We start from the raw sequence: 12,685 nt of genomic DNA on the forward strand, positions 1-12,685 counted from the left end.
AAAATTTAGATTTTAGAATGATGTCATGTTTTAGAATAATGTCACATTCATCCACAGTATGACTCATGGATTCAAATCTGCTATTAATTAATTTTAAAAACACACACAAAATGCTTCCTCCTCTGGCTTCTGCATAAGGAGCAATCCAACAATAAAAGCAATTCCTTGGCAGTAACCGACCTCCCAATCCACTAAAGAATATGCCTTCATTATATTAAATAAAACCTCATGCCCAAGGCTTTTTCTTTTAAAAAGTCATGTTCATTCTAGCAATGTCTCTTCTTATGAGCTTTTCACAAGGTGAAGTCATTTTCAAGAGTTCTTAATATGGATCCTTAATTCTTTCTCCCTGCTTCCTGCATCAGTGAAAGTACTTTGTGAGAAGACCTGGGTGTCAAGGCTAATCAAAGGGAGAAGGCAGCAGAATCTGGCATCCTCCACCATGCTGAATGGCTACTTATGCAAAGCCATTAACTGTCTGATGACGCTGGACTACGCTATTACTGCCATCTGAGGACTGCTTCAAGCACTGATTTCGGGGAGGAGGCAGGCTTTTAAACTCAAATTAAAGGTTGATCTGAAAAGCAGTGGAAAGGGAGGGATGAGGGAATCCTTCTCTTTCTCACTACTATTTAGCTAAACCACAACCTACTCTACAGTACTGAATAAAAACTGACTTAAAAAATAAAAATAAAATGGGAGTGGAATGTGGAGATTACCTCAGAGACAGATAGGCAGGAAACCTGATATTTACCACCAATCACCACCACACCAGAAATACCAGTCCAGTGCCAATTCCAATGGTCCCAAGCAGCAATTATTTTTTTCATATCTTGCTCTCCAGTCAGTCCCTGATGTAAGTTATATCCAGAATGGTTTCCTCACTGTGCCATGTGTTCCTTAAACAGCTGCTGCTTTACTCCAAAAGTCCATCCAGATTAACCCCATCTAGCCTAAGCTAGTAGGGACATGACTGCCCCCCCCATAATGGCCCAGACAGAACGCCCCCCACATAAAAAAGCAAGTGCAAAAGGCAAAGGATTTTGTGTCAAACTGCTCTGCATATCCCTAGAAGCTACACCATTTCTTCAAGATAAATAAAGCTTGTATTCATATTTGGGTCATCTTTGCTCTAGTGGCCTTGAATCATAGGGTTTGTTTCTTTGTTTGTTTTGCCATAGTTATCTGATGGTATCTATGAATGCTAGTCTTACCTGATGATAAACAAGCTACAAGTTCTGCTTTTGGAACAAGGCCTGGAATTGATACACACTGCGCTGTGGTTGGTAATGGAGTTTTGCTGTTGCTCTCTCTGATTTCTTTTGCCATCTCTTCTGTCTTTCCTGCCTCTGGTTCATAATTTCCTAGTAATACACCACTTGAACCTTTTGAAGATACTGTTTCTACTTCTGTTTGCTCAATTTTGCTGGAAAAATCTTTTGGCAGCCTAAAAAAGAAAGGCAAAAATTTAAAAATACAATCACAATACAAGTCAGAATTCAGACAATCAATTCAAGCATATTCAGCTGGTTTTTCTACTTTTGTTTTGAAAACTGCATTCCTGGGATAGCAGAACTGCTGCAAAAGAGGTTTGTCCCATACCAAGGGATGTTGAATCAGTCATTCACAGTTTTGCATGCAATCCGTAACATCTAAAACCCCAACTTTTGAGCTAGAGTGTCTCAATTTTCATGCCAACCCTACAGGAATAAATTACTCAGAGCATAAGCAAATGCATCTCATTCTTATAGAATACTGTGCATGGAAATGTTAGACACTGTTTTAGATTACTATTCTGTGGTGTTCTTCCAAGCAGTAAACTGCTTAGAACAAGAGCTCCTTAATATACTGGCACTATATCCTAAACATCTGCAGAAAACTGAAAGCAGCAACAAAACAGTTAACAAACCTGACTAGTTTGTCATACCAAAACACTTAAACCTGATAGCCATTTCCTCTCCATGATAATTTTGAACAAAATAGAAAGGGCAATGTCTATTCTATATCCTGACCTATGAAAAGAAGGTGGGAATGCAAAAAAGAGGTAACAACTTACCCAGAAGAAACAGTTTGTGGATGGTCACTACAATCTGAAAAAGACAGATGTTTATCAGATTTGTATCAAATTTATACATTGAATAGAAAAATGAGCTTTATATTTATTTAATTTTATCCCACCCTTATTTTTGATCAACTCAAGGTGATTTATACTTAATGCTCCTGCCTCCTATGTTTCCCCACAACCAGATGCCTGTGAGGTGGGTTGGGCTGAGAGAAAGTAATTGGCCCAAAGTCACCCAGCTGGCTTTCGTGCCTAAGGGAGGACAAGCACTCACTCTCCTAATTTCTAACCTAACACCTTAGCCACTACACCAGATAGGCTCCCATTTCTAAAGATATGCTGAGTTTCAATGACCAGCTAAGCACTATGTCATCAGAATTATACTGGTATTCTCTACAAAGGAAACTGGCCAATGGCAAAATTTTGAATATTCACATATACAATTCCACTACAAGACCTTCAAAATCAAGAAACTCTTGATTGTGTTCAATTTAATGCAAGAGTTAAAGAGGCTTGTAAATTTTAATTTGTGCACCAAAACCATGGAACAACAATTTAAGGCAGACATATACTTGTAAAAACTTTGTCCGGGCTTGAATATTACAGCTTTACAAGTTAGCCTTTACACACCCATAATTTTGCTTTGGTGTCTGAGACTGATGCTAGAAGAGAATATCTAGGTAGACGTTAAACAGATGCAGTTGGTCTAAATAAATCATTAAAAGCTAATAATTCTGCACTTGATGTGTCTGATGCATGTTTTAGGGCTGAGGATGAACCAGTAAGCCAGACAGTACCATTATATAAACATTGACCAGGTGGCCCCAATCTCACTGCCGGAAAGAGAATGACAAATTTTCCACTGACTTAAAAAGGTGGGACAAAACAGCCTAGGATTTAAATCCTGGAGCAGATACATACTGTATATATGACTTGATTTCTGTGTTCTGCAGACATCTGTATATTTTTGAGTCTTTCTAGTCTGCAATAAAGCATCATATTCTAGCTGTGTCATTCCTGAGCTTCTGTTGTAAGCAAGTCCCCAAGTACAGCAAGTTAAGTACACATTTATTGCTGAGCTTGGTATGAAATCCAACAGCATGGCCTAATACGTCCTCCAAGTAGCTGATACTTCCCCCTGAGTAGTTGATACCTCAGTGAGCTGTGCAAAAGTCCAGCCATAATATTAATATTTTGTCTGAATCAGGCTGTCATTAAGCTGTTTTGAAGAAATTAAGAGTGTTCTGAAGAACAATTTGTGTATCAGAGAAGCTTAACATATAAAGGCAAAGGCAGAAACCTGGAGGTACAGAAAAAAACGGAGTATTTTGGTTTTTATTCCTGGTGAAGAAATAACAGAAACCAACAGTTTAAATGGTGCCCTTCCTTCAGAAAACTGCTGAGAATATTTACTTGGTAGAGAGGATGATCAAGTAGCTTAAAATAGGGATGGGCACTTTAGAGTCATATTACTGTGGTGGTATGAAATTCAAATAAATAAATGTATCAGATCCTTCAGAAAATTGTAAAAATTAGTATCTAAGTAAACTCTCTGAACTAGTCTGTCATTGTTTATTCACTCAGTCGCTTCCGACTCTTTGTGACTTCATGGACCAGCCCACGCCAGAGCTTCCTGTCGGTCGTCGCCACCCCCAGCTCCCCCAAGGTTGAGTCCGTCACCTCTAGAATATCATCCATAAGCTATAACATGATGCATTTCTTTTGGTACAGAATGCTATCTGATTATAGCAAATCTGTTTTTAACTGAAACTTAGTTTTTAGCACTTCTAAAAAGGAATGACAGGTTTATATTCATGAAAGAGGCATTCGCCTTTCATCTTCAGCTTCCACATCTATTATATTCCCGTCCTATGACAGAATGCCTGTGTCATACTTGAATGCTTTATTGCTATTAATTGCTTTTAGACTTCATTATTCAGAATTTCCCATTTCATGGCAGCAGGCTCTAGAATAATGGATTGTGTTACCGGTTCCATTAACTTGACAAGACTTGTTTTGGTAAAAGATAAGACAAGGGAATTAGGTCCCATTCCTGGATTGGGGGACAGGCCAAGGGGCAAGGTCTCGATGCTGAGACATTAGTGGGAGGTTCTTTGGTGGGTAGAGTCATATTGTGGTGCCATGGTCATAGGTCAGGGCAGCAGGAGCTTAGCTGTGTAGAGCTGCAAGCATTGCACTCGCCTGTGGTTGCCTGGGCACTGGCCTCCTATATATGCAGTATGCTTCCTGCCTGCCAGCACCAATCTGCAGGCCAATTTTCCATTGGTCACTCATGAAGCTTGCAGACTGGACTGCTTATATGAATTTCATAAAGCATCAAGAACTTGGATTGGCTTTGCACTGGGATTAAGTATGTAGTTTAGTCGTGTGCCACCTGCTAATTCCATTGGGACTGGAATCTAGCAAGGGATATAAGGAATGTGTGGGGTGGGAGTGAGTTGTGGTTGGGCAGCCTTTGCAAAATCTGGCTTCCTTACATCTATTAAATCCATTATTCCAGAAGCAGGGGGTGGGGGTTACCAGCCATGATTCCAAGGCAGGGGGTGATGGGGTAACAAATGTCATTTGGGAAGCCCTATGAGCTTTCAAAGCCTCTGTACCACAGATAACCAGATGTGAGACCCTGTGCTGAAAACGGACTCTAGGGAGCAGTTGGATTTGTTACTGCTGTACTGGCCTCTCTGCTGCACAGCGACATCCTTGCCTGAGATGTTCAAGTCCATTTTAACCTGGTAGTGGAGTCTCCAAGACTGATCATTCTAGAAGACTTTAACTTGCTCTCATGTTGCACAAAGTCTGGTGCAGGAGTTCATGGCCCTCATAGCCCCCACAAAGTTATTGAGGGCCCAACATATTCATGTGATCTCATACTAGACCTGTTTTTTAACTCAGAGAACTTGCAACATGATCTGAACGTAAAGGACATTACCATTAGTTGTTTGTCATGGTCAGATCATCTCTGGTTGCTTTTCAGTTTGCTGTGCTGCCCTCCTTCCCTCAACCCCAAAGGAATGTAGCATCCATTTGACTGGTCCATCTCAGACAACTAATGGATCCAAATGGGTTTCAGAGGGAGATTTGGGTGTCTTCTGGGGATCTGGCCAACAGCTTGATCAAGGACTTAGTCTCTGGAACTGATGCATGATAAGTGTCTTGTATTACACTATTTCTTCATGGCATCTCCCTGTTTGTCAATCCCATGCGGCTCCCTAGTTTTCTGAGGAATTTAGGGAAATGAAACAACAGAAGAGAAGCAGAGCACCACTGGAGAAAGATGAAAAACAAACCTGCCCAAACACATGCAAGAGCCCATATTAGGGATTACACCACAGCCATAACAAGTAGCAAAATGCATTTATTTTTCCATTCTTATTGCATCTGCAGATAGATGGCCAGTGGCCTCAATTAAAGCAACCTGTTCCCTACCAGGGAGGAACTGGTCACAAGAATATCTTCAGGGCCACTGTTAAGGAATACTCTAGGCTTGGATCCACTTTGATTTAAACTCCAACTGAGCAGTTCCAGTCAGGATGGCCAAAGCATGGTCTTGTCCTGTTACATAGTAAGTGTTTGATCCTATGACTTCTCAGGACAGTGGACAGGGTAATTGTAACTGTTAGTCTATTTATTAGATTCATGCTCCTCTTGATTAAGGCCTTCCGGAAGGTGACATGTGATTAAATCTTTGCAATGGTAAATTCATCCTTGAGAGAGGGGGTGGTTCTGCCTGCCTTTAAGAAGGCAGTGGTATGCCCCATTCTTAAGAACCCATCACTGGATTCAACAGTTCTGGACAATTTTCACCCAGTCTCCAACCTTCCTTTTTTGGATAAGTTTGTTTGAGAAAGTGATTGAACTACAGCTCCAGAGAGCCCTGGAAGAAATTGATTATTTGGACTCATTTCAGGTTTCAGGTTAAGGCATAGTACAGATTCCCCCTTGCTGATGACTGGTTGGGCATGGTGCAACTGTTCTGGTTCTTTTTGATCTCTCAGCAGCTTTTGATACCATCTATACCATCCTTCTGGGTCAGCTATGAGGTTTGGGAGTGGGAGGCACAGTGTTGTGGTGGTTCTCCTCCTTTCTCAATACCTGGGTCCAGGTGGTGCTGACAGTTAAGGAAAGGTCCAGCCCCTTGTTTGTGGGATGCCTCAAGGCTCAACATCCTCACTCCTCCTATTCTACATGAAGCCTCTGGATGAAGTTATCTGTCAGCATATGGTCAGATCTCATCAGTATGCTGATGATACTCCCCTGTATATCTTGACCCATTGATCAACCAAGTGATGCTGTCAAAGTCTTGTCCCAGTGCCTGCAGGCTGTTTGAATGGCAAGAAGCAGGTTTAAATTCAACCCTGACAAGACCTAATGATTATGGATGCATGGTTCTTCCAGTGCCAAAGATTCTCCATCTTTGGTTCTAAATGGGGTGGCTCTTGCCCAAACAGAACCAAGGTGCAATATGGGAGTCCTCCTGGACTCACAGCTCCTGCTCAAAGAGGAAGACCTTCACAAAGATTCATCTGATGCACTAACTGTGCGCTTTTCTGGACCGGGAGTCCCTTATTACTGTCACTCATGCCTTGGTCACCTTCTATTTATTACTGCAATGCATTCTACATGAGGCTGTCCTTGAAGACCACTCAGAAGCTACATGTGGCCTAGGATACAGCAACATGAACACTGGTTACCAGCAAGCTTCCAGTTGTAATTCAAGGTGATGGTTATCACCAATAAAACCTTCACAGCATATGGCCTGGTTATATGAGGGAGCACTTCTCTCCCATCGTTTCTGTCCACCATGTAAGATCCGACAGAACAAGTGAGCTTTGTGTCCCATCCATTAAGCAAATGTCATCTGATGAGATCTAGGAAGTGTCCCTTCTCTGTTGGGGCACCTGCCCTTTCGAACAACATCTCACAGCATATGGAGGTTCTGACTGCCACAGCCCTGCAAGCTTTGAACAATCTTTGAAAACCTGAGCTTTTCCTCAGACTCTGAGATAAAAGGGAGTGTGCCCATCTGGTTGGCAGTGACTGTTTCAGTTACAGTATGTCTGTTCCTCCCATTATGTTTTCTGTTTACTTTTTAAAGATATTGTAGTTGGACAGCCTTAAAAATCCAATAAATAAATAGGTGGGAGCTATTGTTGGTGGAAAACTCTTGGTGGAAGAGGTATCATAATCCAAATCCTCTTCATCTGGCAAAACATCCATGCTATTGGGCATAGCTCCTCCCACCACCATGCTGAGAAAAGCAAGGAAAAGGGTGAGGTCCATATGCAATGCTTAGAACACCCAGAGACTAATCAGAAAAAAGCCCTGGCTTCCTGAGGCAGGAGGGGGAAGGTGTCCTAAGGGAAGTACAGACCCACCTTCCTCTAAGAAAGGAAGGAACTCACAAAACCTGCCAGGTGCATTTTGTGCCCTTTGCCTTCTCACAACTTTGAACATCCCAGCAGTCCAGAGACAAAGGTTATGTGCACCCCCACCCCGAGCCAAGAACTCTGCAAGCACACGGCCTTTGGTGGATTGCTAACTTCCCTAAAATTAAAGGGCAGGAAATTTTGCCAGGCAGAAGCAGCTGACAAACACATCCAATGCAGCACATGACACCCTTCTATAACCCTTCATTCTTTTTTTTTTAACTACTTAAGAGACCAACTGCAATCCATGTCTTTTTTCAGCCCCCATACAGTCAAGAGGAAAAACACCCTCTTCTTCATAAAATTAGCTCTGCTTTCCAATTGGATGTGGTGGAGTTAACCTTTCCTGTCAACTCATCTTCAGGGACAGAGAATACAGGCCATTGGACATTACAACATAAAAGTATATGGGTGAATCTCAAGTGTGGTCATGCCATGAACATGTGGTTGCCAGAAAAGCAAGGTATATTCATCTAAAGTACTGTGATGACTAACAGCAGTGCCTACATGATGCCCACTACATGACAATTTGTCATTTTTTGAAAAAATAGATTCCTGCACAGAGACAAATTATCTAATTTAGGATTCTTTGCTGGAATAACAGCCCATAACATCAAACTTTAGAGTATTTCTGAAATATTCACAGAATCGCAGAGCTGGAAGGTCCATTAAAGCCCATCTAGCCCACCCTCCTGCTCAGTGTGTTCAAGGATTTCAGATAGGTAACTATCCAGTTTCTCTTTGAAGACTTCCAATGAAAAAGAACATACCAAGCTTTTACTGTCAGGAAATTTCTCCTAATATTCAGTCTGAATCTATTTCTCCATAGTTTTAATCCATCAAATTTGCTCCTGCCTTTTAGGGCAAGAGAGAACAAATGTGCTCCCTCCTCTATATGGCAACCCTTTAGATATCTGAGGACTGCTACCAGGTCTCTCCTCAGTCTTTTGATCTTCAGGCAAAGAGAAAGCCTTAAATACAACAAATGTCTTATTATTTTCCTTATGAGTAGGCTTTATACATGAAGGGAATGAGAACGAATACACTCTCCCTCATCATTCTTATAATTTGGAGGACAACAGTAGAGGAGAAACCCGACAGAGAGAATGGTAAGGGCAAGAACTAGTGCAATCATCCCTACTTCCTTTTCTTTTGTGAAGAAATTATATGCAAGAACTACTTATGTTATTTGTAGCTAGGTCCCATCAAAAATGACATAAAAAATAAAGTATTTTAAGTTTCAAATGATTTAAATGTATTCTGTGCAACAAACTCAATTTGGAGTCAATTCATAACCTGGAAGGTTTGAAAAACACTCATTTTTCCATATTAATTCACCGTCAACTTCAGGTGACAATTATGCCTGTCAGTCAAAATATTTTTTTCTGACAGAAGTTGGATCAATTTGTTTACAGGCAGACCTTAATAAGCAAAAATGCAAGCAATCAAAGCCAACTTGTAACATCAGTTTGCACAATACCATACATAGTCACAAACTGAAGATTTACCATTACCTAGTCTCATAATTTTCTATTAGCTGCTTACCTAATAATAATTCAATTAAACAAGATTAAATCCACTAGATAAACATATTATCTATCCCCCTTCCCAGTGCTGTAATGTGGTACTCTCATACTATGCTTTTTTCTTCAATAAAAAGGTTGATTAAGCCATGGGGTTTGTTTTGTTTTTGCTTCAACACCCTAAAGCCTGAAAGAAAGATATTGAGCTGCATTGCCAGCCTATAACAAGATGGTTTAAGGCCACAAATCAATTACAAGTATAGCAAGGACAAAAGAGTTTTTCTGTACCTTTTCCTTTCTTCTGTTCTGGAGATTTTGTTTCTGATGTTTTTCTTTTGAGAGAAGATAAAGTGTCAGAAAATGGTCTGGATGTAGAATATTTAATATCTTTTAATGATTCAAGTCTCTAGAAAAAAATTAAACCAGGAGATAAATACCTGAGGGTTATTTCCAGGGCTTAAAACAATAACAGAAGTATTAGTTGAAAGATTATGGGAAAAGTGCAATTGAAAGAACCCTTATATTTTTTTATATAAAACTATTTAGAAAATGGGTTATTTTTGTTACAATTTTCCATTCCACTAGAAATTTTTACAAGAACAGATTTACACCCAATATATAGCATTAAATCTCATTTTTAAAATACTGTTCTACTGCAAAATAACATCAAAAGAAAAAATCAATCAATTTCATTTTCTGTATAAATTAATCCATGATCTTAGGTTCTGTCTTGCCCAAATTAAAAAAAAATACAACAAATACTAGAAAAACATATCCCATCAAGAAGTTATAGAAAGTATCAGAATCAGGTACAGTTGGAGGAGGTTTATTGAAGTCAATGGATCTCCTTAAGTCCCATTTATTTCAGTAGGATAAATAAATCCTGACAAATAAATAATCTGTTCTTCCATGATAAATTTTCAAAAGGGACTACAACATGCCATTATTTTATTGCTCTCTTATAGGCTTCCTGCACGTGCTGGATTAAATGGACCACTGAGCTAACCAAGGAAGCTTGCTTCAGTGTTTCTTCAGGTCCATGCGGATGCACTGTATGTTTCCACTATTTTAACAAGATATTTATTAAATGACAGTATGGCTAGAAGAAATCCACATATATTAAAAGTGAAAAATTAACTCTTATTCTTACAGTATGATACATGTTAAACTTCTCTTACCTCCTTGTGCTGTTTTCCAAGAGCATGTGTTTGCCACAACAGTTCATTCTTCACAGACACATTGCACAGAGAGCAACTTAAATTCCCCAAATTATTATATGTAGTTCTTGCAATTAAGAAAATAAATACAAAAATAATATCTCGAAACTACAGCACTGTTTAAGCATTATTCCAAGAAATTTACATTGCAGTGCAGTTACACTTCATTCTGTAACTACTCTAAAGTTTGAAGTACAATACCTGAATTGCTAAGTTTTTCACTGAATGAACCAAGTGCATGTAATTAAAGCAATCTGGTCAGATTATATTTAAACATTTGTTTGGCTTAGTAAGTATTGTTCAGTGCAGGCTTTAAATTACCTCACAAGCCTAAATAAAATGTTATTACTTTATTGTTTATCTTTTACTGAAACAAACATATTAATACTGCTTCTATTCTTTATCTATAAAATGCAACCGGGCTTGCAATGTGAACAGTAGAGAATGGAGGAAACAGCTTCCTGACTGTTGGAGGAATCTGCTCTTCACTAGAATGTAAGCTGGCCAGCAAGTTGTAAGTATTCTCCCAAATCCTTTTACTACTACCTTCTTCAGTATGGTGCACTACACGTCTGGCCAGACTTGTAGCAGGAGGGGAAACACATACGGGCATAAGAAGTAAGAGGGAGGAGCTTAAAGAAAATGTAAAAGCTTTTCTGCAGTGGCACTTTGCAATGCGGAATAATGTGTTAACCCACTCCTCCTATCTTCGGGAACAGACATTCTGATTACCTTGCAAACTCTGATGTACAAAGTCTTCCTTGTGTTTTTATTTCGAATGTGGATAACACGCTATTCACTATTATACTTCAGAAAACTCAATATGCAGGACGATAATAAGGTGAACTAAAATGCCTACCCAACAGAAAAGGGAGGCGAGGAACAAAATTTAATCCACCCTCACTTCCATTCAGCAACCGACAGACAAAACTCAAAAACGCTCCTCATCGCAAAAAGCCGCAAGAAAGGAGCACCCAAGCCGAAGAAAAGGTAGGATATCTAACGTAGGGAGAGTCAATTTTCCTTTTCCCCGCGGCCGACTCCCGCTGTTTTGCTCGCATTAATCGTCGCAACTCCTCTTGTCCCACAGTCCCAATCGATCGCCGTTGCCCTCCACTGGAACTCGAAGCCGCCATGACTGCAAAATAAAACCACACCCCTTTGCCTGATTTCTCATCGACGAGACTTAACGTAAAACACGCTCCCAATTGCGCTATGGTCGCAGGGATTGTACGTCATGTTGATTCTGTTTCAAAAAACTGTAACTTCTGCCTCAATTTCAAGAAAAGTCGTTCGAAGCCCAACCCAACAAGGAAAAAGAAAATTTTTGCGATTTGTCTTTATGGCATTATTTTTTTTAAATGTAAAGGGGTATGAAGCCGAAACCTTCTGGGTGATTTTGACGTATTTTTATATTCTCCCGCATTAGATATGAAGTCTGCCTGACTCTGAAGGAATGAGATTTTGACATAGCTATGAGATCATGCTCTAATTCAGGTTTTGTTCCGAGCGAAAATTACTATTTTTAAAAAGTTTAATAAATGAATAGTTCTATCACTGAAGTTCTTGGTGCTCTCTGAGCTTGGTTTGCTAGCAGACGTTTCATTATCCAACTAGATAACATCAGCACTGCAAGAGTTCTATCAGTGTTTGAGTTACGAAACCTTATACAGTAGTTCACTATTAATATTATGTTATTAATAAAGATGGACTGGAGGTTAGATGAGATTTGTAATTAAAAATTCAAAATAAGCTTCAGGTCCAGCAACTGCCAGTCTTCATGTGTTTATTTAGCTCTTTTTATTTCTACTGAATGCTTCCTGCTGATGAGCTGTTGAGTTTTAAGTATGTTCTCAATTCCATTCTTTTCTTTGGAGCAACTGGCCATCTCAAGTCTCAAAGGCAAACACACTTCAAAATCTACTGAGGGGCATAAAAGATTATATACAGGGATCTGAAACTTAAGGCCTAAGGTTCACACACAGGTCTCCAGTCATTTTTTTGTGCCCCCCTCCCCAACAGTAGTTAGAAAAGAGCCCTGTGAGGTATGCATCTCTCATCTAGAAAGGACTACCTCAAAGTAGTAATACTTTCCCTGGCCATTTCAGTGGGGGAACAAGTAAGACGAGATGACAGCAAACTGTACTGATGAACTGACTGGGGGCTTCTTCTTGTACACACAGTAGCGGACCAACTGTTGGAAGTAGGATAGTAGCTTGATCTCTCCAGACACTGTGGATCCAACAAATAGAAGAAATGGCTCTGGGCTCAGCTCCTTGCTCTTAAAAGCTTGCCTGCTCCCTAGCCCTGACTGATGGCACTTCCACGCAGGCTATGAGAGCAGATGCCCTTCCGCCTTCTGCCTTTTCTTCCCAGTCTAGGATCTGGAGCACCTAGTGAGACTGGCAAATTACCATCCTACTCCCAACAGTCACT

At 40.1% G+C, this 12,685-nt stretch overlaps 1 protein-coding gene across 1 annotated transcript in view; it reads right to left on the minus strand.

Annotated features, from left to right (window-relative positions):
- ZNF830 (zinc finger protein 830) overlaps positions 1-11,402 on the minus strand; it is a 30,766-nt gene extending 19,364 nt beyond the window's left edge. The window contains exons 1-5 of the mRNA XM_063300328.1: positions 11,245-11,402; positions 10,211-10,306; positions 9,321-9,438; positions 2,057-2,090; positions 1,215-1,447 (exon numbers count right to left, since the gene is read on the minus strand). Coding sequence (XP_063156398.1) covers positions 1,215-1,447; positions 2,057-2,090; positions 9,321-9,438; positions 10,211-10,306; positions 11,245-11,385 — 622 coding nt within the window. The 5' untranslated portion in view covers positions 11,386-11,402. The remainder of the gene's footprint in view (positions 1-1,214; positions 1,448-2,056; positions 2,091-9,320; positions 9,439-10,210; positions 10,307-11,244) is intronic.
- Between the last annotated feature and the right edge of the window lie 1,283 nt (positions 11,403-12,685).

The sequence above is a fragment of the Candoia aspera genome, chromosome 4, assembly GCF_035149785.1.
Source record: "Candoia aspera isolate rCanAsp1 chromosome 4, rCanAsp1.hap2, whole genome shotgun sequence".
NCBI classification, from domain to species: Eukaryota; Metazoa; Chordata; class Lepidosauria; order Squamata; family Boidae; genus Candoia; species Candoia aspera.